The sequence below is a fragment of the Phocoena phocoena genome, chromosome 10 (assembly GCF_963924675.1).
Source record: "Phocoena phocoena chromosome 10, mPhoPho1.1, whole genome shotgun sequence".
Lineage (NCBI taxonomy): Eukaryota > Metazoa > Chordata > Mammalia > Artiodactyla > Phocoenidae > Phocoena > Phocoena phocoena.
In genome coordinates, this window is record NC_089228.1 from 84769667 (window position 1) to 84795604 (window position 25938).

Below are 25938 nucleotides of genomic sequence, written 5' to 3' on the forward strand. Positions count from 1 at the left end.
TTGATTCCTACTAGAGAATTTTTAATTTCATTTATTGTGTTGTTCACCATTGTTTGTTTGCTCTTTAGTTCTTCTAGGTCCTTGTTAAAAGTTTCTTGTATTTTCTCTGTTCTATTTCCAAGATTTTGGATCATCTTTACCATCATTACTCTGAATTCATTTTTAGGTAGACTGCCTATTTCCTCTTCATTTGTGTGGTCTGGTGGGTTTTTACTTTGCTCCTTCATCTGCTGTGCATTTCTCTGTCTTCTCATTTTGTTTAACTTACTATCTTTGGGATATCCTTTTCACAGGCTGCAGGTTCGTACTTTCCATTGTTTTTGGTGTCTGCCCCCAGTGGGTGAGGTTGGTTCAGTGGGTTTTGTAGGTTTTCTGGTGGAGTGGACTGGTGCCTGTGTTCTGGTGGATGAGGCTGCATCTTGTCTTTCTGGTGGGCAGGACCACATCTGGTTGTGTGTTTTGGGGTGTCTGTGAACGTATGATTTTAGGCAGCGTCTCTGCTAATGGGTTGGGTTTTGTTCCTGTCTTGCTAATTGTTTGGCATAGGGTGTCCAGCACTGGAGGTTGCTGGTCGTTGAGTGGAGCTGGGTCTTAGCATTGAGATGGAGATCTCTGGGAGAGCTCCCACTGATTGATATTATATGGGGCCAGGAGGTCTCTGGTGGTCCAGTGTTCTGAACTCTGCTCTCCCACTTCAATGTTCAGGCCTGATACCCAGCCAGAGCACCAAGACCCTGTCAGCCACACAGCATACCTCCTCACTGAGCCCAGGAATAGTTGATCTCTGCTAAGTGACCTGATGCGAGTTGTCCTGATGCCTCTCTTACCCAAACTCAGAGGCAGAGCACCACTTGGATGAGCATGGGAAGGAAAGTCACGCAGACCAAGCCCTGACCTTTGCTGCAGTCTTCACAGCAAGGCCTGGCACCTGGGCAAGGCACTGCTGGTTCAGAAGCGGCTCATTTTAATACACTCTGGCCTAAAGTTACAGCTGGTTTCTAGAAAGGGGACAAAAAACACCACTTCCCTAATGATTAATGATGGTGAGCATCTTTTCATTGCATATAGGTCATATTTATATCTTCTTCAAAAAAATGTTTATTCAAGTTTTGCCCATTTTTTAATTGGGTTGTTTGTCTTTTTGTTGTTGAGTTTATATAGTCTATATATAAGACCCTTATCAGATATGTGACTTGCACATAGTTTCTCCCATTCGGAGGTTGTCTTTTCACTTTCTTGATAGTGTTCTTTGCCACACAAAAGTTTTTAATATTTATGAAGTCTACTTTATCAAATTTTTTTTGTTGCTTATGCTTTTGGTGTTATATCTAAGAAACCATTGCCAAGTCTGAGGTTGTGAAGGATTTACCCCTATATTCTCTTCAAAGAATTTTATTATTTTAGCTCTTACATTTAGATCTTTGATCTATTTTTATCTAGTTTAATTTTTGTAAATGGTGTGAACTAAAGGTCCAGATTCATTCTTTAGAATGTAGCTATCCAGTTATCCCAGGACAATTTGTTAAAAAGACTATCCTTTCCCCATTGAATGGTCTTGGTATGTTTGTCAAAAGTCAGTTGACCATAGACACTTTGGTTTATTTCTGGACTCAATTTGATTCCACTGGTCTATATATTTATCCTTATGCTAGTACAACTCTGTCTTGATTACTGTTGCTTTGTAGAGAGCTTTGAAGTGTGGGTCCTCCAACTTGGTTCTTCTTTTTCAAGAATGTTTTGGCTATTCTGGGTCCCTTGCAATTGTGTATTAATTTTGGAATCAGCTTGTCAATTTCCACAGAGAAATTGCTGGATTCTGATAGAAATTGCATTAAATCTATGGCTAATTTCAGGAGTTTTGCCATTTTAACAGAACTGAAGTCTTCCACTCCATGAACGTCGATTCTTTTCATTCATTTAAATCTTCTCTCACTTCTTTCAACAATGTTTTATACTTTTCAGAGTATAAGTCTTACATTTCTATTGTTAATTTTATTCCTAAATTTATTTTTTTATGCTACTTTAAATGAACTTAGTTTAATTTTTGGATTGTCCATTGCAAATATATAGAAATATGACTGATTTATGTATATCAATCTTGTATCCTGAAACCTTGCTGAACTCATATATTAGTTCAAATAGTTTTTTAGTGGTTCTTTACAATTTCTATATAGAAGTTTATGCCATCTGTGAATATAGTTTTATTTCTTCTCTTCCAGCCTACATGCCTTTTATTTCTTTTTCTTGCCTAGATGCCCTGCCTAGAACCTCTACTAGGATGTTGAATAGAAATGGCAAGAGTGGACATCCTTGTCTTGCTCTTGATCTTATAGGGAAAACACACATTTAAAAATTTTCTCAAAGCCTTTCTCTAACTCCACTCTGCTGAGGCTTTTACTTTTATGTAATCCTAAATTGTTTTAGAACCATATGACTTTTTAAAAATCACATCCTGAGCAATATCTGTGAGGTACCCTAACACCCCATGTTGGAATTTCATGTCTGTTATATATGGCCACCTACAGCAAGTCTTCAATGTAACATCATCATACACCCTATTACAGAATTAGTCACCGTAAATTTGGCCGGATACAGGCCATCCTAGAAAAGAGGAAACAGATGAATCTTTATTTCTTCCCATGGACTATGTGCACTTAAAGCAGTGACATATTGGTGAGAGATGTCAACTTTTTTCTCAGTCTTGGGTGAAATACCTGTGTTGCATAGTATTTTCCCTCCGGTGGATAAAACGCATCATGGTTGCTTACGTTAAAGGAATGTTTATATTCAGCTAACACGTAGAAACACATGTGGGGGTACTTACCAGTAGTTATTAGGCAACGTAAGTAACTGTTTCTACTGGGAAACCCAGAAAATGTCTGTTTGTATGAATGGCATGTTTTAGTGTGCCTTCCTCATCACTGCCCCAGATAGGCTCCTGTACTGATACCCAAATTAAGCACCTTGGCCACTTCCCCTTTTTGGGTTTTGGAGAACATTACATCAGATGAGTTGATCTGGACACCTGCTAACCAGGTGAAGCTGGGTTTCAGTCCAGTTTTCCAGATAGCACTGTCCCAATTGCCACAGGTTTTGGTAGCTTGTTCTATGAAAGGACTGGGAATGTTTCTGAGCAGAAACAGAGTGTGTGGTTGGTGGAGGATCACAAAAAGAAGTTTCATTTTCATTTTCTTAGTAACAAATATTTACAAAGAATGGGAATTTGGTCAAGTACAAAAAGTGTGCCTTGTGAATGCTGTGGATAAAATGTATTCCTATTAGGGAGAGCAGCAATATCAAACTACCTGAGTCCCAAACCCCAGGAGTGTGCAGTGTTTTTACTTTCAGGATACAGCATAGGTATAGAGCAAATGGTGGATGGTTTCATACCACGTGCTTGGACCTAGCAAGATACTGGAATTGTTCAGACCTCTCACTCAGAGACTTTTGAGAGTAAAAACGGGTAAGGAGGATAAAATTGCACCGTTTTTATGTCAAGAGATGAGAAGTGTAACAAATGCCTAGGATAAACTAATTGGGACAAAGAAAACAATTTGAAAAAATTGTATACTAAGCCAGACTATTCCTTCGAACTGTTGTAAAGCTTTCTTATATCCACTGGGTATCAGGACTCAGTGACATTTATGTGTGCTTTTTTCTTTCTCTACAAAACTTAGTGTAAAATAGAGCACTAGGAGAGCCTGGGTCTGAACTCCTTATTGAGGGGGAGAGGGACCAGCACACAAGCTGGGACTGAGGGGCAGTCACCAGCCCAAGGAAGAAGATGGCATGGAGATTCCTAGGAGGCCAGTCCCCACCCCCAGCCCCTGCCACCATGCACACCCTGTGGGCATCCCTTTTGTCCATGTATTGTTTGTAACAAGTAACACATCTGAATTTTAAATTTGGGTTTATTTGTCTTCCACTCTGCATTAGTTGCCTTATAAATGATTGTTAAATAAACCGAAAAAAAGCAAAAGAAGATAAAATTTTATTCTAAGACTTTATGAAAGAGCCTTTCCATAATTTGCAACTCTCACTCCTCCATGTCCTAGGTGTATGGGCCAGTGGAAAATCTGAGATTTCTGTACTTTAAGGACAGCCCATTTTGGGGTAGAACTGTAAGTCAGGGGAATGTCCATGAGGGCAAACAGTGAACAACTAAGCACTGGCATCTAATTCGTCACTCGGTTTGCTCAGAAGCGGGTGCACCTCTACCTTTAGCCCAGTCCTGCACCTCTGCTTGGCCAAAGATGAGGTAGAAAAACAGGCCTGCTATGTTCACAGCAGCTGAAAGCAAGAAGACATTCCTCAACTGAACTCTGAGTCCTGGAGGCAGGAAACTACAAGTTATTAACAGTCTCCTAGTTCTTGTCCCTCCTGGTTCAGAAAGGCTTTGGCACCATATTCTACCGCCCTCATCCCCAACTCTGCCCCGCATTATATGTTCCTGGTTGTTTTTAGAATATGCAGGTACATTTCCGGTGCCCTGGCCTTTCCCTCTGCTGGAATATTCATCCCCTCAAGTAGTCATTTCTCTCACCCATGTACTTGCTTCCCATAAATATTACTTTTTCAATGAGACTTCCTCGGCCACCCTACTTAAAACTGAAATCCCACCCCCTCTTATGTGCCCTATTCTCCTCTCCGGCCCTACTCTTTTCTTAGCGCTTACCACCAATCACTATACCATGTTTTCCTTTAGTTTGTTAGTTTTCTATCGGTTTCTTTCCTACCGACTTCACAAGGGCAGGGACTTCTGTTGGTTTTATTCACTTAAACAGTACATGGCACATGCTAATGTTCATTGCATATATGTCAAATGAATGAAGAGATAAATGAGTGAGTGAGTGAGTAATAAGGGAAACAAGAGCAGTTTGAGAATTTCCGTTGTAAACAGTGTTAGTCAGTGGCTGGAAGAGAACTGAAGCTTCAAAAAAAAGGATTTGGTGTCAAAAAGAATACCCTTTGTTATTCTCCATTCATTTTCCTGGCTTACTGGTGGAAACCACAGGAAACTTAAGGAATGATAGTCATGTGAATGTCATATGTATGTTTCTTCACATAAAGTCTGTATCAGTCCGATTCTTATGAAATTGTCATCAGATGAATTTGTTTATTCTGACAACTTTAAATGCATCTCCCAGGATGGAAGGCTGTATGAATGTAAAAACACTATGTAAGCAATACTGGGCAGAGGAATTCCTGTACTAACCACTGATGAGCATACCTGTAATGTACAGGTTGCTCCTTCGCTCTGTCATTCACTCATCCACTCAGCATCTCATTCATTTGTTCTATAAATATTTGTTGGGTTCCTACATAGGGTGACCAACTCTTTCCAGATTGCCTGGAACTTTCAAGGTTTTAGTGTTGAAAGTCCCACATCCCAGGAAACCCCTCAGCCCCAGCCAATCAGAATGGTTGGCCATTCTATACTTCACAAGAAGGGTCATGATTCTTGCTAGAAAATGTGATGATTAGCATGAGAAACTCATTCTAAGAACTCATAAAGCATAAACTCATACAATAGAGCATTCTCCTTCACTCCATATCCTGAACATGTGGTAATTTTTCTGCATGAGCTGAGCCTAGGGTCAGAATGAGAGGCTGGATGATATTTCGAGGTGACTCTTGTAAATATCATAATCATCAGAACACTTGACCTTACCTGACTGATGAAAAATCCGGCAACTGTGGGAGAGATGGCTCCCGCTATGTAAGAAAAGATCTGTGATAGTCCCCTGTACCTGCGAGACAGAAAGTGTGAGAAAACAATATTCCTCTGTAAGCAAAGGGTTAATCTCAGCTGATCTGTTGCAACTCTGTGATCATCTCTGGGGATTGCTGGAGTTGTGCTGACCCTTAGTCAAATCTGAATGAAATGTACTGACTAGTGATGAGTATAATCCAGTGCTAGGATCTGGGATTTCCAAGGGGTAACCTGCACTAACTTGTCAACATTCATTATACAAAATGTACAGATTGATGGTTGGCAGCTGGTTTATATGTTCTCTTGTCTTCTGCTATGGAGCCTGATCTTTCAGCCTTGCTTTTAGGTATAAAAGACCTCCCATTGGATGAGACATTGGCTTCCCTGAGACCAAGGTATCTCCCATGTAATTTGGTGGTTCATTACCTGAAGATGAAATGTGTCCTATTGACTGTGAACGGTCCATGGATGGTCTCTGGGAGCTATATTTGGAAGTCTCAGTCATCTGGTATTTACCTATATCAGAGCTGAATGTTTCTCCTGCTATCCTGTATCCTCTACCTTTATTAAAGCCTTACATGAGCACGCCCTCTGAAGTTTACGAGTCCTTTCAGTGATCCAGCCCTGTGTAACTGCTGCATTCCCCAACAGAAAGAAATTGGTGTGAGTCTCACACAGTTGAACTGTGAGTGTGGCCACTGACTTCTCCTGTTTTCATCTGGAAAAATTAAGTTCACAGAGGTTGGCTAGCTTTGGGTCCCTTCCAGGAATTATTTGGATGTACGGCTGGTGCTGAAATTTCCTGTGACCCATTGCATGTGTCACATTTTACCCATGTGTCAGAGCAGGTTTAGGGATGATCACAGGTCTCTACCGAGGAGCAATATCCATGAAGTTGACAAGGGCTCCTGATTGGCTGAGGCTTTTGGTGGCAGAAGACAGTATCAAGAAGGCCATGGTGGCACTGAAGCTGGATCTGACCCAGAAAAGGGACACGAGGAACGCAGATGGGAGGAGAACCCCTGGGGCAGGAGAGCAAACACAGTGAATAGGAAGCTTCCCTGAGCATCCCACATCCAACCCCCCCCCCCATATCTACCTTGGTTCTTACCTATGGCAGTGAAGAGTTTCCTGATGGTATTGAGTCTGAGGATTTTTCTGGAGAGGAGAAAATCTGCCAGTAGACCTCCATGGACAATGCAGATACAGGCAGAAACAAACGACAGGGCTGACAGCATCCCACTCTGAGAACCAGAGCTTAGGTGAGGTGCATGCCTCACTACACCCACCATGACACAGATTGATCCCTGGGTGGATTGTCTACATCTATAGCTTTTCTTTTATATACACATCACCTTTAATATGAATTTCTGGAATAAGCCAATATAATTTTAGTGCCTGAGGAAAAATATGCATACAGTTCAATTTGAAAAAAAAATGGACCAATGCTGTCTTCATATATAAGGATCATGTAGAAATAGATATTAAAAAGAACAAAAGCCAGTAGAAAAATAGTCAAAGGATATGAATGGACCATTTACAGAAAAAGAAAAATAAGTGATTTCTAACATATTAAAAGGTATCCACCCTCATAATAGTAAAACTACTGTGAGATACCATTTTATCAAACGGCCAAAAGTGCAACAGTGTTTTGACATGACCTGTGGTGATGCCAGGGGGTATCAGGTACTTCCAAATATTATCAATGCCCAATGGAGGGCCATTTGACAATAAATATAAAAGTTTATAGAGGAGATAGATCAAGATAGTGGAGTAAGAGGACGTGGAGCTCACCTCACCCCATGAAACATCAAAAATACATCTACATGTGGAGCAATTCTCACTGAAAACAAACTGGAGACTGGCAGAAAGACTCTTACACAACCAAGTCTGTAAGAAAGTTTTGCATGTAATTGGGTAGGAAGGGAGAGAAGTGATCAGATCGGGACCTACACTCCTGGGAGGGTACACAGAAGAGGAGGGGGAATTACACAGGCTCAGAGATCCTCCCTGGGGAGTGAGTGGTGAGAACCACTGAGCACTACGCCCTAGGCTCTGGCACTAGGAGGACAAGTCTCCTTAGCTGATTCGAAAAACTGGGATTGATAGCAGGACTATAACAAACCAAGACTCCGCTCATGAAGAGCGTGCACGCACTGGCTTACTCCCAAAACAAAGGCAGAGGAAGCAGATTGAAACTGATAGGGACTCTGGCTGGTTTCCCACCACTGCCTAACGCACACCCCAGCTTGAGCAGAGCACCTGCTCCAGCCCCTCTTGCTCCCAGTGCAGCTCCACACTGGAGAGACGGCTGCCATGGCTGAGAGGAGTATGCAGTTGTGAGGGAAAGAGGTAGCTCAGACTTAGCACAGCATCTGGACATTGCTGGTGCCTATGAAGGCAGAAGATCAGGAGCTGTCCAGGACTCTGACTAGTGCCGGCACTACCACAGTCTGCACTCCAACGCATACCAAGCACCCACTCCAGCTCCTCTTGCTCCAGCACTGTTCCCCTCTGGGTGAGTGTGCATGTGCTGGGAGCGGGGAGAGCACACACTTAGAGGGAATGGAGCCAGATCAGACCAACCCTCAGGTCTTCTGACCCAGCATCGTGGAACCCACCCCGACCCTGATAGTGTGGTGTTGGCCACCAAACCGAGGAGAAGCCCTGGCTCACAACTGGCTCTTGCTCTAGCCCTTCTACTTCTAACCCTACCTCCTATCCTGGTGATAGCTGCTAGCACACCATTGGGGAAGAGTGACTTATGCTCAATGTCAGATGTAGCTGTGCCACCAAAGACACTGGGCACATACGGACTGCACAGGGATGCTTCCATACAAGGACACACCTTCAATTCCAGGATAGCTAAATGTTTCACCTAATTTCATAGAGACAGAGAAAGTTAAGCAAAATGAAAAGATAGAGAAATTTAATTCAAAGGAAAGAACAAGAGAAAACCCCTGAAAAAACAAGTAATGAAACAGAAATAATGTACCAGATAAGAGTTCAAAGTATTAGTAATAAGAATGCTAACTAAATTAAAGAGTAGAGTGATAATTTTAATAAGGAAATAGAAAACATATAAAAGAGCCAGCCAGAACCAAAGAATACAATAACTGAAATGAAAAACACAATCAAAGGAATTAACAGCTGACTAGGTGATACAAAAGAATGCAAATGTGATCTGGAAGACAGAATAATGGAAATTGCCCAATCAGAGCTGCAAAAAGAAAAACAGAAGAGTTTAAGAGATCTCTAAGATAACATTAAGCAAACCATGATTTGCACTATAGGAGTCCCAGAAAGAGAAGAGAGAGAGAGAGAGACAGGTCAAAAATGTATTTGATAAAATTATGGCTGAAAACTTCCCAAACCTGCAGAAAGAAACAGATATCCAGATACAGGAAGCACAGAGGGTCCCAAACGAGATGAACCTAAACAGACCTACACCAAGACATATCATAATTAAAATGGAAAAATTAAAGATAAAAAGAATTCTAAAGGCAGCAAGAGAAAAACAGTCATATATACAAGGGAACCCCCATAAGACTATCAACTGATTTTTCTGCAGAAACTTTGCAGGCCAGAGGTAGTGGCATGATATGTTTAAAGTGCCGAAAAGGAAAAACCTGCAACTAGGATACTCTACCCAACAAGATGATCGTTTAGAATTGAAGGAGAGATAAAGAACTTCTCAGACAAGCAAAAACTAAGAGTTAATCAATACCAAACTTACCCAAAATGTAATGTTAAAGGGTCATCTCTAAGTGAAAAAGAAAAGGCTACAACAAGAAGTAAGAATCTATAGGAAAGCAAAAATCCCACTAGTAAAAGAAAATAGACAGTAAAGACTGGATCAACCACTTAAATAGGCTAGCATGAAGATTAAAAGACAAAAAATTGTAAAATCAACTATAAATACAATTAACAGTGAAGGGATAAACATGAAGATGTAAAATATGACATCAAAACACAAAACATGGAGGAGGGGAGTAAAAAATGTAGATCTTTTACAATGTGTTTGAACTTAAATGACTACCAGTTTAAAACAAGTAGATATAAGTAAATATACATGAACCTCATAGTAACCACAAATTAGAAACCTACAATAGATACAAAAAAAATGAGAGAAAGGAACACAAGGATACCACTTAAAAAATCAAACCAGAAGGGAATAAACTAAAAGAAAAAGGAACAGAAAAGAACTATAAAAACAATCGGAAAACAAGAAACAAAATGACAATAAGGGCATACCTACCAATAATCACTTAAAATGTCAATGGACTAAATGCTCTAATCAAAAGACATAAGGTGGCTAATTGAATTAAAAAACAAGACCCATCTGTATGCTGCCCACAAAGACTCACTTCAGAGCTAAAAACACATACAGATTGAAAGTGAGGGGATGGAAAAAGACATTTCATGCAAATGGAAATGACAAAAAATTGGGGGTAGCAATACTCATATCAGACAAAATAGACTTTAAAACAGTTTATAACAAAAGACAAAGGCATTATATAATGATAAAGGAATCAATACAAGAAGATATAACACTTTCTAACATATATGGACCTAATATAGGAGCACCTAAATATATAAAGCAAATATTAACAGACATAAAGGGAGAAATTGACAATGATACAATAATAGTAGGAGACTTTAATACCTCACTTACATCAATGGACAGGTAATTCAGACAGAAAATCAATAAGGAAACAGTGGTCTTAAACGACACAACAGACCAGTTGGACGTACAGGACATTCCATCCAAAACCAGCAGAATACACATTCTTTTCAAGTGCACATGGAATGTTCTCCAGAATGGATCACATGCCAGGTTACAAAAGAAGTTTCAACAAACTTAAGAGGATAGCAATTATATCTGGCATTTGTTCCAACCACAATGGTATGAAACTAGAAATCAATTACAGGAAGAAAAATGGGAAAAACAAGAACATGTGGAGACTAAAGAACATGCTACTTAAAAAAAAAAAAAGGGTCAGTGAAGACATCAAAGAGGACATAAGAAATACCTTGAGACAAATGAAAATGGAAACACAGTACTCCAAAATCTATGGGATGCAGCAAAAGCAGTTAGTTTATGGCAGTATAGGCCTTCCTCAAGAAACAAGAAAAATCTCAAACTCTGGTATTTGAAAGAGAATGCAAAAAGCCCAAAGTCAGCAGAAGCAAGGAAATAATAAAAATCAGAGAGGAAATAAATAAAACATAGACCAAAAATAAATAAATAGCTATAGAAAAGATCAGTGAAACCAGGACTTGGTTTTCTGAAACAGTAAACAAACTTGATAAACCTTTAGCCAAGATCATCAAGAAGAAAAGAGAGAGGATCCAAATAAAGTAAGAAATGAAAGAGGAAATATACCACCCAATACCACAGAGATACAAAAAAAAATCATAAGAGAATACTATGAACAGTTATAAGTCAACAATTTGGACAACCTAGAAGAAATAGATAATTTCTAGAAACATACATGACTGAACCAAAAATAGACACTCTGAACAGACCAATCACTGGTAGTGAAATTGAATTCATAATTTAAAATATAGCTCCCAGTAACAAAAGTCCCAGACCAAATGGCTTCACAGGGGAGTTCTACCAAACATTGAAGAAGAACTCATACCTATCTTTCTCAAACTATTCCAAAAACTGGGAGAGGGGGGAATACTCCCAAATTCATTCTATGAGACCACCAGTACCCTATACCAAAATCAGACAAAGACACTACAAAAAAGAAAATTATAGGCCAATATCTCTGATGAATATAGAAGCATATATCCTCAACAAAATATTAGCAAACCAAATTCAACAATATATAAAAAGGATCATACCCCCATGATAAAGTGATTTATTCCAGGAAGGCAAGGATGGTTCAATGTTCACAAATCAATCAATGTGAGACATCATATTAACAAAAGGAAGGATGAAAATCACATAATCATCTCAATAGATGCAGAAAAAAGCGTGTGACAAAATTTAATATCCATTCATGATAAAAACTTCCATCAAAATTGGAACATGGGCTTCCCTGGTGGCGCAGTGGTTGAGAGTCCCCCTGCCGATGCAGGGGACACGGGTTCGTGCCCCGGTCCGGGAGGATCCCATATGCCGCGGAGCGGCTAGGCCCGTGAGCCATAGTCGCTGAGCCTGCGCGTCCGGAGCCTGTGCTCCGCAACGGGAGAGGCCACAACAGTGAGAGGCCCGCATAATGCAAAAAAAAAAAAAAAAAAAAAAATTGGAACATAACATAATAAAGGCTGAGAAAACAGGGCAGATTGGGGACAGGAATGAGAGTAAGCTTTTTTACTCTTTTACCTTTTTATATATATTTTTTAAATGTTGATCCCTGTTTTTATCAATTCAACTCCTAAATTAAATTGCCATTAAAGAAAATGCAAGGAAAGGAGGTCATTCTTTGTTGTATGTAACCCAAACAATGAAAAGGATTTCACTGTCAACTGGTCCGAGATGTTTATTTTACATATGAGTAAACATATGTTGAATAAGACTTCTAGGAGGAGAAAATAAAGAGAATTGAGGACAGGCAATACTTTTAAAAATATCGAATAGGACTCCTTCAGAATAGATGAAACATAAGATTTCTCAGATTCAAGAATTACAAAAGTGTCAAGCCAAAGAAATGAAATGAAATTTACACCTAGACATATCATAAGGCTGCAGTATATGTATTCTGCTTTTTGTATACTGCAGGATACAAAAAGCACAGGCCTTATTTATAATAATAGATACCATTAAAGGTCATTGACAAAAGGGGAGAAATCCATTTCAGTATGATATCAGACAGGGGAGAGGTGTTTTTTAAACTTATTCAAAATAATTTTAAAAAGACAAAATATAGGAAAATGGGTAAAGAGCAGGTAACTATCAGAAGAATAGATAAATACAGATGAAGAACGAACAGTGGGAAATGCAGTCTGCCTTACTATAAAGGAAGGTCATGGATATCAAAAGAACAATATCATACTATCTCTTACCCATCAACCTTCATAAATATTTAAAAGACTTTTATCACCAAGTTTAGGCAGAAGCGTGAGTAATAAATAAGCTGTTATTTATGGTGGTCAAACTGCATTCCTTCTACCTGATATTGCTGCTTCACGGTGTCTGCACAGCCACACAGAGTATGTCCCAAGACACTCCTTGTAGCAGCAATATTTGTAAAAGTAAAAAATCAGGGACAACTAATGATCATTAATATTTAAATAGTTAAGTAAAGTACATGTAAATTTTAGAATACAGCAGTCAAAAAGAATTAATTGGATCTATATTAAAAAGCATAGGGCTTCCCTGGTGGCGCAGTGGTTGGGAGTCCGCCTGCCGATGCAGGGGACGCGGGTTCGTGCCCCGGTCCGGGAGGATCCCACATGCCGCGGAGCGGCTGGGCCCGTGACCCATGGCCGCTGGGCCTGCGCGTCCGGAGCCTGTGCTCCGCAACGGGAGAGGCCGCAGCAGTGAGAGGCCTGCGTACCACAAAGAAAAAAAAAAAAAAAAAAAGCATATAAAGACTTAACAGACATTAGGTGGAAAAAGTACATTGTAGAATAGTAAGTATAAGATAGTAAGTAAAACATACATATACATAATATTCCATTATGTAATTTATGTGTTATAAATGAATAGAAAATTTACAATGCTGAGAGAGTGACAGCTCTCATCTACATTGTCCTGAGCTCTGGTTTTAAAATTAAGTTGCATGAATCTGGTAACACGGGTCATCTGTATATAAGGGAATGCACAGGACCACTCCCTTGGGGAGGGCTGGCCACGGGGGGATTTAATTCTATCTATGGTGTTTAAATGTGTTACAGAAATAATGTATTTGTGAATTATTACTGTGATTAAAAAACACATTTACAATTGCAACAACAGAAAGCTGTCACAAAAACTGGGGTCACAATGTGTGGAATCTTTCATCCTGACACCTTCAGCAATTGTGTGCACCTGTGTACGTGTGCGGTAACGTGTCTAAGTGTAAATGGATGTTCAAGTAGCACTCTTCTGACTCCAATTTGATTGAACATATCCTATTCTGAGAGGAAAACAATACATGTTGCCTTCATTCGAAAACGATGGGAAAGACTGGAGAAGGACGAGGCTGCTGAGCCCACTTCAAGGGCACAAACTGACTGAGATGCAGAAGCTGAGAGGGTTTCTCTAGAGGTAGTTGCTGGTACGCTCAGTCTTATTCACCCTGCCTTCATGAAAGAGGGGAAGTGGGTGCCGCCCCTCACCTCAAGTCAAACGATAGCTGCTGCCTGCAAAGGGGTCGCCCAGAGATTGACTTATGTCCCCTGGAGGTTGTGTGTGTGCATGCCAGTGTGTATGTGTGAGAGGGAGAAGGGGACTGATGAGTGACACAGGCCTTAGAATCTAAGGCCATGGGGCTGTGACTCTTGGCCTGAGGCTGCAGAGCAGAGAAGGGCCCACAGCACACCGAGAGGTCATGAGACCTCCCACAGCAGCAGGTGCAAAGACGCCTGGACAGAGATCTGCAGGTTCCTTCTGAACCAGATACGGATGATTCAGGAGAGGTCCGGTTTACAGCCTTTTAAAATCCTGCCCTAGAGAACTGTCTAGAGGGGCCACGTACCCCAAAAAAGGTGGGGTGGACTGCAGGATGCCCAGCAGGTGAGGGAGGAACAGTAAGCGCTGAGCAGTGGACACGCATCACCTGTGACATGGGGGAGACTGATGGGTGTCCCCAGTGGGAAACTCTCCAAAAGATCAGCACTGAACATCCACCCAAGCCCAGAGAGCCCCAGTGCCAGATCACAAGAGTCCCAGTCAAAACCCACACTTCCTGCCTCTTATCCACCAACCCATATCTCCCTAACCGCCAGCCTTAGAAGGATCAGACGCCTCAGCTAGCAAGAGGGGCGAGGGGAGGAGCTGACAGAGAAGGGAATAAGAAGCCAAACCAAATCATCCACCACACCCCTCCCCAATCAGACCCAAGCTGGAGATGGGGAGAAGCTCTACTTTTAGATAAAATTTGGAGTTTTATGCTTTTCATCAGACTGCAGCTATTAATTATAACATGAGATTATTTGGAGGCTGAAAATAACCAATGGACTTTTCACTCTCTGAAAGTGATCAGAAAAGTTATGGGGCTGAGCAGATATAAAGGGAAGTGAGGGCAGGGCAGGAGTTGCTGGTAAAATAAAATTTCTAATTTCTCTCTATGGAGTACTACTTTTATTAACATAAGAGCAAGTATATATCTGATTCTTTGAAGATTTGTTTTTAAGTATAAGTGCAAACATTGCATAATGTCTGTGCATGTCACAGCTACAGTTGGTAGTGGTTAACTAACAGAACAGTTGCCTAATTACGTCATTCAAAAGTACAGATGTTGGAGATCAAGGAGCCCTCCAGTCCACACTGAAATTCAGAAACAAACTGAAAGTTGAATTGAAATCCAAATCATTGTTCTTTGGCAAAATAGAGTGGCTCTGCTAACTGAGAAGAAACCTGTCACAAGAAGGGACTGAATATCCCCCTGTATAAGTAATTTGCTTATCATGTCTGTCTACACCTTAGGGCAATTAGTTTAATTGACGGGGTTATTAGCAGTCACAGAACTCAAGACATAGCTTTCAGAGTAACATTTTTCCCCCAAGGGTTACACCTATAAGGACTCTTCTCGTGTACCAGTGCCTAAGAGTTCACTGGCCACTTGTTCCTTCATTGATTCAGTAAATATTTGTTGAGCCAATAAGTGGAATGTTCTGCTACCTTAGCCCTTTCTCTTGCATTTGTGACTGAAGGACTCCGTTCTCATTAAATTTCCTCTCTCTATGCTTATTATTACAGAAGCACTTGCTAGTTTCTCTGGCAACCAGCAATAATGCCAGCATACTGTCCACACCAGCATCCCTTACCCTATACCAGCTTTGTCCCAACTTCTAGTGCCTTGTTAACTCCAGCAAAGTCTCCAGGAGGGGCACAAAATGAAAAGAAAGAGGAATGACATTTGCTATGAAGAAAATGAGAGTAGCGGTGACAGTGCCTTAGTAACTAGCATCTGGAGAAGAGAGCAACTACTTTGCCAAATCTACTTTACCTGTTTGTGTGAGAAAGTTACATGTGAGCTGAAATGGGAATGATGAGAAAGGCAGCTCTGACCAGAGCATTCCAGGCAAAGGAACCAGCAAGTTTGTCCAGCGTAGCCAGTGCAGAGTGAGTGAGGAGGCTAATGGTGGGAGATGAGATCAAAGTGGTGGTCAGGGCCACACCATGAAGGGTCCTATGGGGTGGATAAGGGGACTGGATTTCCCTTGGCTGCTGTGGGGTGCATGGTCTACAAGGCCCAAGACTAGGAACCAAGAAACTGGAGAAGAGGCTGTCGTAGTCACCTATTCAAGGGTTGATGTGTCTGGGCTAGGTTGTCGTGGTGCAGAAGAAAAGATTGGGAATTGTTTTGGAGCTAGACCCAAGAAGAATGGCTGATAAGGTGGATAGTGGGATGAGAAAAGAGGCGGGGGGCGATTTTTGGAGACTTCTAGATTTATGGCTTGAGCAGATGAGTGAATGGTAGTGTGCTCAATGGAGGTGGGGGAATGAGCGAGAGGGGAGCAGGTTTCCAGAAAAAAAACAAGAGTTTCATTTTGGACATGTTGGGTTTGAGATGCCTGTTAGACCCAGAAGGGAAGATTGCCAAGTAGGCATTGTGTCTATGAGTTGGTAGCTTGGGACAGAGGGCCCAGGTAGAAATATAAATTTGAAATTCATCAGCCTTATTTATTTAGAGACCAGGTAAATGAGGAAGAACCAGCAAAGAAATTGGGCCATTCGTTCTTCTATCAATTTCCTGGCAGTTTCTCTGGCCAAGATTGTTTCTGTGTCTATGACCTTTGCATTAAGTATACCCTGCTCTTCCGCCATTGATTAGTTCACTGTAGAATGAGACTTTTCTCTAAGGTACCATGCAGAGTTATTAATAACTCAAATGTTATCTCTGTCTGGTCTCAGCACTGAGCATTTCTTCCGTATAAGAACAGTTCATGGCTCTTATTCATAGCCCCAGAATAAAAGTTCTCTGCCCCAAACTCTTCACTCACTACCTACTTCCCAAAGCCATGTGGGATTTCATTTTGTTTTACTCTTCCCCCTACATAAATTAATTGGAAAGGTCTAGTCTGTTTTGATTATTTGATGTTTTAGCCCCGATGAAAGTCTCCCTTTGCCAGAATATACACTTACTGTCTCACCATAGATGTGATCAATGTCTTCTTTTTTAATTAATGTGTCCCACAAAAACAAGCCCAGTTTAGGAATCTTAAGCTGGCCATCTAGCCTAATGCCAATAAATGGGTGATATTAACCCTAAAAAGCATAATTTAAAATTGTTGGTTTATCTCCAGGTCTCTGTAGCCATCCTTTTGGATAATTTTGTTCCCTGGAGTTCTGGGGCTCTGTTTTCTCTTAGGAAAAGGTGACATCTTCTCTCACTTCTCAGAATTATCTCAGGAAAGAAAAGGTCTCTTCCCCACTCCAACAATCTCTACCCCAAAACAGCAAATTAAGCTCCTCTCTATGGGAAAACCAATACCCATCATCTCAAAAGCAGAATATTAAAGAGCGAAAGATTGAAGGCTAACCTGAGGGAGGTGCAGTGCAGGGTCCTCATTCCATTCAAATAAATTTCTCTAAACGTCTCCAAATTTCCTAGTCTTCAGGAGGTAAATGATTACCCCAAACCTTTAGCATCTATGTTGCCACAGGGGAGAATTCTATTGGCTTAATGGTTTAATTTTTAACTTCACTTTCATTGTCTCCCTGACAAGTAGATGGAGCTCATTAAATCTTCCTCATGCTTCAAGCCCAGATGAGGCCAATGCCATCTTCCCTGATCTCCCATTTGGAATTGATGCCCCCTTCTTGTAGGAACCTGACAGCCCATGCTCCTTGTTTAAGCACTGCTACCTTATGGGGTCTCTCAGTGTTATTATATTCTTCATGAGGATGGGGTATGTCTTGTCCCATTTTGGTCCTCTCCCCATTATCCTCCTGTTTAATAGAACTGGGCTCTCCACAGAGTGGAGACTTAATATATTTTGGTTAACTTGAATGATTTTTTTTTTCGGTACGCGGGCTTCTCACTGTTGTGGTCTCTCCCATTGCGGAACACAGGCTCCGGACGCGCAGGCTCAGTGGCCATGGCTCACGGGCCCAGCCGCTCCGCGGCATGTGGGATCCTCCTGGACCGGGGCACGAACCCATGTGCCCTGCATCGGCAGGCGGACCCTCAACCACTGTGCCACCAGGAAAGCCCAACTTGAATGATTTTTGTGGTTTTCTGATTATACCTATTTGCACAAAGGCCACTGAGTTTTCTGTGAAAATTGACACCCTGTGATTTTGCTACCTTTTGTAGCAAAATATTTCATAAAACTCAGGCATGCTTGTCTGTTTCCTCACCTCCAATTCTCTCTCTCTCTTTAAATTGAACTATAGTTGACTTACAATATTATATTAGTTTCAGGTGTACAACATAGTAATTCGATATTTTTCTAGATGATACTCCACATATATATTCTCTCTTGAGTCCACCAGTAACAAGACAGCCCTTGGCAAAGCCATCACTGACCTCCATACTTGCAAATCCAGTGGTCACTTAGGCCTTATCCGTCTATACTTAACAGTTTTCATCACTCACTCCTTCCTGTTTCCCTTGATTGCCACATGCCATTCAGGTCTGATTTTTCTCATGCCTTATTGGTTGCTCTTTCTGAATCACCATCTTTTCCTTAACCTCTAATGTTGGTGTACCCAGAGCTCTGTTCTTGAACTTCTTCCCTATCTAAATTCACTCCCAAGGTGATCCCATGCAGTCTCCTTTCCTTACATGCCCTCCCTCTGAGATCCAAACTTTTTTCAGCTGCCTTCACCTGTTGTGGAGGTTGGATTTCCACCAAGTGACACAAAACTACAGCAGCTCCTCTGCCATCCAGTGAGCTACACATGTGCCCTCTCCCAGAAGGTCTGGATCTCAGTCCTTGGTGCCCCTTATCTCTGCTAGTCCTCTACTATTTAGAGTTACTTTAACTGCTTATTAGCCAGTCCCAAGTCCCAAGTCCTTACTCCAATTCCCTGAATTCATTCTTTATATTCAAGTTTCCCTCTTCAGATAACTGTTGGTTTCTCTCTCCTGATTGGATCTAGTGGTATAACCATTGACTTATTTTTTGTGTATTTACTGAATATTAAACCATTGGGATCATAGTATGTCCTTGTGTGCTATTTATTTAATGTTCTCACAGAGTTGACTTCTAACGTTTAACATAGGAAATAGGTCACTCTGAACAATTTTGAGCATGTTGTTTTCATTAGGTTTCATCATACTGTTATATTTTCTACATAAATAGAAATGAAGTGTATTTTTGCTCAATTTTTCTGGGGTTCAATTTTCTTTCTATATTTCCCAGAATTTCTTTCCCTCTTTTTGGGAAAAAGAAACCTGCAGCTGACACACACACACACACACACACACACACACGCACATGCACACGCACACATGCACATGCAGACACACACGCAGAGGGATGGTGTATGTGCTTAATTCAAGGAACAATTGACTCTCATAAGTTCGATTATTCTTAGCTATCAAATTACGTCATTACTTCTAATCTTATGTTAATCCTCTTAGAAAGCTTTAGACTTTTCTTCACAGCATCACTGCACATTTTTGTTGTTTGTCCCAAATCTCTGTACCTTTTGATCATATGTGATAATTCGTAGGTGTATGGGTTACATTATTTTACCTCATAGCCTCATAGTTAAAAAGGAGCTTTTTTTTTTTTACAGTAATGTATTTGGAATTCCATTTTCATTTCTTTCTTTGGATGTTTCTCTATACTCAATGCAATAAGTCAACTCCTTGGAAAATTCCTTGACTAATCTTCCTGAATATATCACAAAGTGTCATCAAATAATGATGGTGGTACAAAGATTTCTTGTTACATTTCTGACTCTCTGGGGAACAGTACTGATATTTCACCGTCAAACATGATATTGGGCTTTAGGTTGAGATATACTTGGTCCATATGTTAAGAATCCTATTAGTCTTGTTTTACTAAGCACTTTTTTTTAATGTAAAATAAGTATTAATTATGCCCTTTTAGCAAATTTTGAATTTAACAGACTTTTTGGGGGATTTTGGGGGGTTTGTTTTTAGCACTGTCAGGGAGGAGGAAATTTCCCCCTACCCCTCTCAAGTTCTTTTGGCTGGTCTAATAATTAAATTGACACAAGAGAGATTAACAGGAGAGAAAAACACCAATTTAATTCGTACTCATTGGGGTTCTTATGGAAACCCCAAATGCTCAAAGCAGGCTGTTTATATATCATTTTTAGACAAAGAAACAATTATTTGTGAAGATTTAACAAAACAGAGGGACTTGTGCTTGGGGTAGCTGACTAACGAAGAGTAACAAAGTTTGTTTATACAGCTTTCTTAACCTTGAATTCCCTAACTCTGGTGGTATAGTCTACCCTCCTAGTACAGGGAGGGTATCTTTACATGAAAGATTTATTTTCCGCTTTCAGGGGGAAAGTAGAGGATCAGAGTGAATTTTTTAATCATTTTTTTTCCCACTGGCTGTTTCTCAAGTAACTTTAATTCAAAATAATCCATATGCTGTTTTCCATAGTGTTTGTACCAATTTACATTCCCGCCAGCAATGCACTAAGGTTCCCTTTTCTCCACATCATTTGTAATTTGTGGTCTTTCTGATGACAGCCATTCTGACAAGTGTGAGGTGATATCTCATTGCCGTTTTGATTTGCATTTCCCTGATGGTTAGTTATGTTGAGCATCTTTTCATGTAAACAAGAAACAGACTCACAGATATAGAGAACAAACTAGTGGTTACCAGTGGGGAGAGGGAAAGTGGGGGAGGAGCTTTAGGGGATTAAGAGATACAAACTAATATGTATAAAATAAATAAGCTACAAGGATATTTGTACAGCACAGGGAATATAGCTAATATTCTATAACAACTTTAAATGGAGTATAATGTATAAAAATACTGAATCACTATCTTGTATACCTGAAACTAATACTGTAAATCAACTATACCTCAATTAAAAAAAATAATCAATATGCCATTGAGGCATATTTTGGGGCAGCCTGCCCTGGGCCCCAACAGCACAAATATTACATTTAATTTGCAAACAAAAACTAAAACCAGCTATAAAAATTTTTCAGAGGGGCTTCCCTGGTGGCGCAGTGGTTGAGAGTCCGACTGCAGATGCAGGGGACGCGGGTTCGTGCCCCGGTCCGGGAAGATCCCACATGCCGCGGAGCGGCTGGGCCCGTGAGCCATGGCCGCTGAGCCTGCGCGCCCGGAGCCTGTGTTCCGCAACGGGAGAGGCCACAACAGTGAGAGGCTCGCGTACCGCAAAAAAAAAATTTCAGAAAATTGGGCAAATTTGAAAATAGACTAGGTATTAGGGAATATTGTTAATTTTCCTAGATATGAGAATGATACTGAGAATATCCTCTCTTAGGAGAGGCATACTGAAATTGAAGTTGCCATAATGTGTCAATGTGGGTGTTCATCATACTATTCTTTCAAATATATATTTGAAAAATATAACAATAAATAGTTGAGAAAATTAATAAAATAACATAAAAAGTGAATGACAGGGTTGGGAAGGAGATATTATTGAAAATAACATATTCAGGCTATATGTAACTTTTATGGTCTACTCCTATTTAAAATTTCTGTGTAAATTTTGTATGTTATATATACACAATTTTGTTTCCTGGAAAAAAATAGACTGCTATCAAGTCAATATTAAAATGACTGGTGTTAAAAAATATAGTACCCCTTTACTGAATAATGGGCTTCAGAAACTTGTATTGGAAGACAACATAATAAAGAAATGATTTTTTTTTTGCTGTACGCGGGCCTCTCACTGCTGTGGCCTCTCCCGCTGCGGAGCACAGGCTCCGGACGCGCAGGCTCAGCGGCCGTGGCTCACGGGCCAAGCCGCTCCGCGGCATGTGGGATCTTCCCGGACCGGGGCACGAACCCGTGTCCCCTGCATCGGCAGGCGGACCCTCAACCACTGCACCACCAGGGAAGCTCAAGAAATGATTTTTTTTTTTTATGTGCAACTTAAGATGATAAAATGACTTGTAAAGGTAAGAAGGGTATTCTGAGGAACTATAGCACTTGTGTGAAAAAAATGAGCAAATACTTTTAGGAACAATTTGTTAAAGCAAAGCAAACACAAAATCTATAAATATGTTTGTATAAAATATTAGTTCTAAGAGAAGAATTGAGGTCTTTGTGCCTGCTGGGGTTTTTTGAGGAGGGATAATATATCAATATATCAATCTCACCCCTACTTCACAGCTCTCTCATCACTTCCCTCTCAAATGAGGTTATGTCAGAGACATCAATAAATTATGTTTATTTTAAGTAAAAAGGATATCAAGTTTTTAATAAAATGGGTGCTTGCAAAAAAGACAATTTCATTATCTGTTATGTGGCATGTGTTCTATAAATCTGACTTTACTCTCACTTTAGTTTTAGAACCTAGTGTGATAAACCATGATCACGCTGCAGTTACCTGTGATTTCACTACAGCTCTTAGTGAAGGGCTTTGCTGTAGAGCTTTTTCCATAGTTAGGCTTCTTTTCAAATCATGGATCTTTTATATTTGCCCTCTCAGTGGAATAAGAAGATTTTATGTTCATAAATTTAAAACCATTTAAATATAAATTATCTCTCAAACTTGAAAATTGACGACCAATATATCAAAATTACATGACCAAGTTGTTACATTCTAATATTTACCCAAAGCAAAATGTTCGTATAATTCACTCGTCTGCTGTCTCAAGAGCCATAAGCCAGAGCAGAATTAATTTTTATGGAGAAGAAAAATGAATCAAATGGGGATGAGGACCAGCTCTGGGTTCTCAATACTGTTGGTGAATTGGAAAAAAGGCGTTTAACACAATTTTTGGAATCTTTTTGGCTTGGTATTGTGGATCCCATATTATAGATGCTCTAATGTTAATATATGTTAAGTTTCTTGGAAGAATATTCCTAACTAGATGTATGAAGAATTTACACAGCCTTGGAGGCGCGGTGTTATCTGCCGATATCCTGTGGCCATACACTCCCATCAGACAGTTGAGCTGAGAGCTGAAAATTTACATGCCTCCTTCCGCCTCTTCTAATCCCATCGACATTTAAGCCTAGCTCCTTACATCATTGAACTATAAGCCCTAAAATAAGATTTACCCACTCATCCACTATGATCTATGTATTTATTCTCTTTTCTGAAGAGCTATGCTGCTGTCACAATGCATAAGCAATTGTACTTTACTCCAATACCCTAGCATAGCTCCATGAGTGCCCTAACCAAGACTCAAATGGTAATATTGCTGCCAGATCCCGCTGGGCCCAGCTGCTCTGCCTACCTGCAGGAGGTGCTAAGATAGATCCACTTCCATACCCGCATCCCCTCTGAAGCCAGAGGCATCAAGCGTTCCTCTGTTGGTGATATTCTTGGTGAATAGCTTTGGGAGGCCCCCTGTCATTCAAATCAAAGATTCTTTTTAGGTTACTGTGAATTTGTAAAAGAAAAGTTGTGATAAAGTATCTCTTTTTATTGGCAGTCTATGGCTGGGAATCAATCAATTGCTCCCTTGATTCTCTTTCCTACTTTGTGACTAAAAGAAAATGCATTATCTGTTATAACCTAATCTCCACAGTGACATAGTCTAACTTCTGCTGTATTGTATTTCCTGGGTCCCATAGACTAATCCTCGTACAACGTGGGAAGGGGGCTGCTCAAGGGTGCCAATACCAGGAGGTAGGGGTAATGGAGTGCCATCTTAGAAACTGGCTACCACACTAGATCTGCAATGAAGTCATCCAAAAGTATGAAATTGGCTTAGAGTTGACCATGGTTAAATTCCATGCCTACTATCTTTGTCTAATATTTCACAATAAGACATATGGTGGTGACAGGGACTTTGGGGGGCAGGTTCCTGACTCTAATGACAGTAAAACTATTATTTCACTACTGGACATACGATGCTGGGTTTTCTTTGGGGATGTATCCAATTCAACAACGTCTAGAATTTATGCCATTATCTTCAGTTTACCAAAAGTTTTTAACTGTACAGTAACTATAGAGAGTATTTTCAAATGCATTTTTAGTAACCGTTGTTTTGAATATAATGCTTTATCAGTATTGACTTGCTAATTGGCTGAATCACCTTTATGGATGTGCCAGTACTGAGTCATCCTTGGATTCTGGGGAGGAACTCTATGAGGCAGTCATCAAGGACTCCAGCTGCAGATAAGCTAATTAAAGATCATCAGAAACCAAAGTATTTTCAGAGCAATTAAGTTTCCATAATAATAGCTGTAATTAACTGTGTTTTTCTTGTTTATATGCTTGTGGCTCTGGATCACATAGTTCATTGGATAATACATAATATATTTTTTTTGTTGAGTTTATTATTTGCAGATGTGGTAAACATTCAAGCTCACCAGGTAGATGACATTTAATTCTACTTATTATTAAGGTTGCAAAATCTTCTCATGAGTGATCCTCTCTGTCGTTAAGTCAAACATGCAAATTTATTTCCAAGCGTGTCTTCTAATACTTCTGAAACGGTCTCGTGCAATAGGACCGTTTTTAGAAAGCCTCTGAGGATTTGTTTATTGGATGGAGTATAGGAGAGGCAATTTTTCAAATAGAGGAGGAGCTCTAGAGAGACAAACTAATGCCTCCATAGTGCCCATTTGTTTTGGCCTTTAGTACTTTCCCAGATATTCTGGAAAGAGGCCAGAGCATCTGTTTTTGTTATTTTGATGACTGTTATTCTATAAATCTGAGATAGAAGGATCAGGAGCCTGAGAACAAGCCTCCAACTTTGGAATGGGAATAATAAGCATCCATTTTCTTTAGTATAGGAAAAAGGAGTTTTTCCTATGATCTGGCCTCCCTCCCCTCAGGAAACATGCCGGGGTTTGAGGCTACAGAACAAGTGAGTGTTAAAAGTATTCCTTTGCCTCTCATTGCCCTCTATACATTTGTTTCATTTCGGGGCCTCTCTCAAATGTCTGGAATGAGGGTTATAGACAGCGATGTGCTGGTAAATGTTAAACAACTGGCTCTAACAGAAAAACAAATACACACACAAAACATACACACACACACACACACACACACACACACACACACATGCATACATATACATATTAATAAAACCCTTGATACCGCTCAAGGGTTAAGGTAAAAAAACTGTTAAATATTTTCATATAGTTTTAGAAATAGATTTTAGCTAAAACCTCCTTGATTTTCAGATTAGACCAATAATTTCAAAGGAATTGCTATTTCTTACAAAATCTACTTACCGTTTTTATAATTTTATTGCCCACAATAGTGTCATAAAATCAGACTGCAAATAACTGCTTGATTACTATCCATTTCATCACAGAAGTCACTCACACCACAGACCAATGAATATAGTCCTGACATAAATGTTGATTCTTTTTTTTTTTAATTTCACCAAGTAAGAAAAAACTGTGTCAGAGCATTGCTCAGATGTCATTGACATGAGGGACTCCTTTGCTGAATCAGATAATAGTTTCTGAACACTAGAAAAATATTTCCTCAGTATTTGGGGTTATTCACAGTGTAACAGCTGCAGATACACCACACTTTTAAGTTTAACGCACATTTTCTCCAAGATGTTTTAAAATCTAGATAATCACCAAACTTAAATCTAGATAATCACCAAAACAATAAGTTAAGTCCTGCCTTTATAGCATTTGTTGATTTCCATGGCGTAAAAAAATCCTATCGGGCTGATTTCCAGCTACCAGCACTTCTCTGAAATCAGAACTGGGAAGAAAACACAATAGCAAGCCGTTGAATGGCATGTCTATCATTTAGACAGAATTAACGAAAATAACCTCAAGGGCATAGGTAATAGTAAACACTGGCAAAAATTAGAAGGTGATGTATATTTTTACCTGTTCTAAATTTATTTAATTGTAGTTTTATACGATTTAATTTTTAGTAATGGTCTTATTTAACACCAGCTTGCAAAATTCCCCCAAATTTAATGGTTGACCCTTGCAAGCAGGTTTGCTCTCACTGGAACCTAATCCATCACAACACTGGCTCCGTGAGTGACAATTTGTAG

General features: G+C 40.0%; 1 protein-coding gene across 1 annotated transcript; it reads right to left on the minus strand.

Moving 5' to 3' along the window:
* Positions 1 to 4183: 4183 nt before the first annotated feature.
* On the minus strand, positions 4184 to 7005 carry LOC136129686 (probable small intestine urate exporter). The gene is made up of 4 exons (XM_065886000.1): positions 6825 to 7005; positions 6588 to 6735; positions 5662 to 5750; positions 4184 to 4320 (listed from the first exon to the last, which is right to left on the minus strand). The coding sequence occupies exons 1-4, from the start codon at positions 7003 to 7005 to the stop codon at positions 4184 to 4186; spliced, it is 555 nt and encodes a 184-aa protein (XP_065742072.1).
* Between the last annotated feature and the right edge of the window lie 18933 nt (positions 7006 to 25938).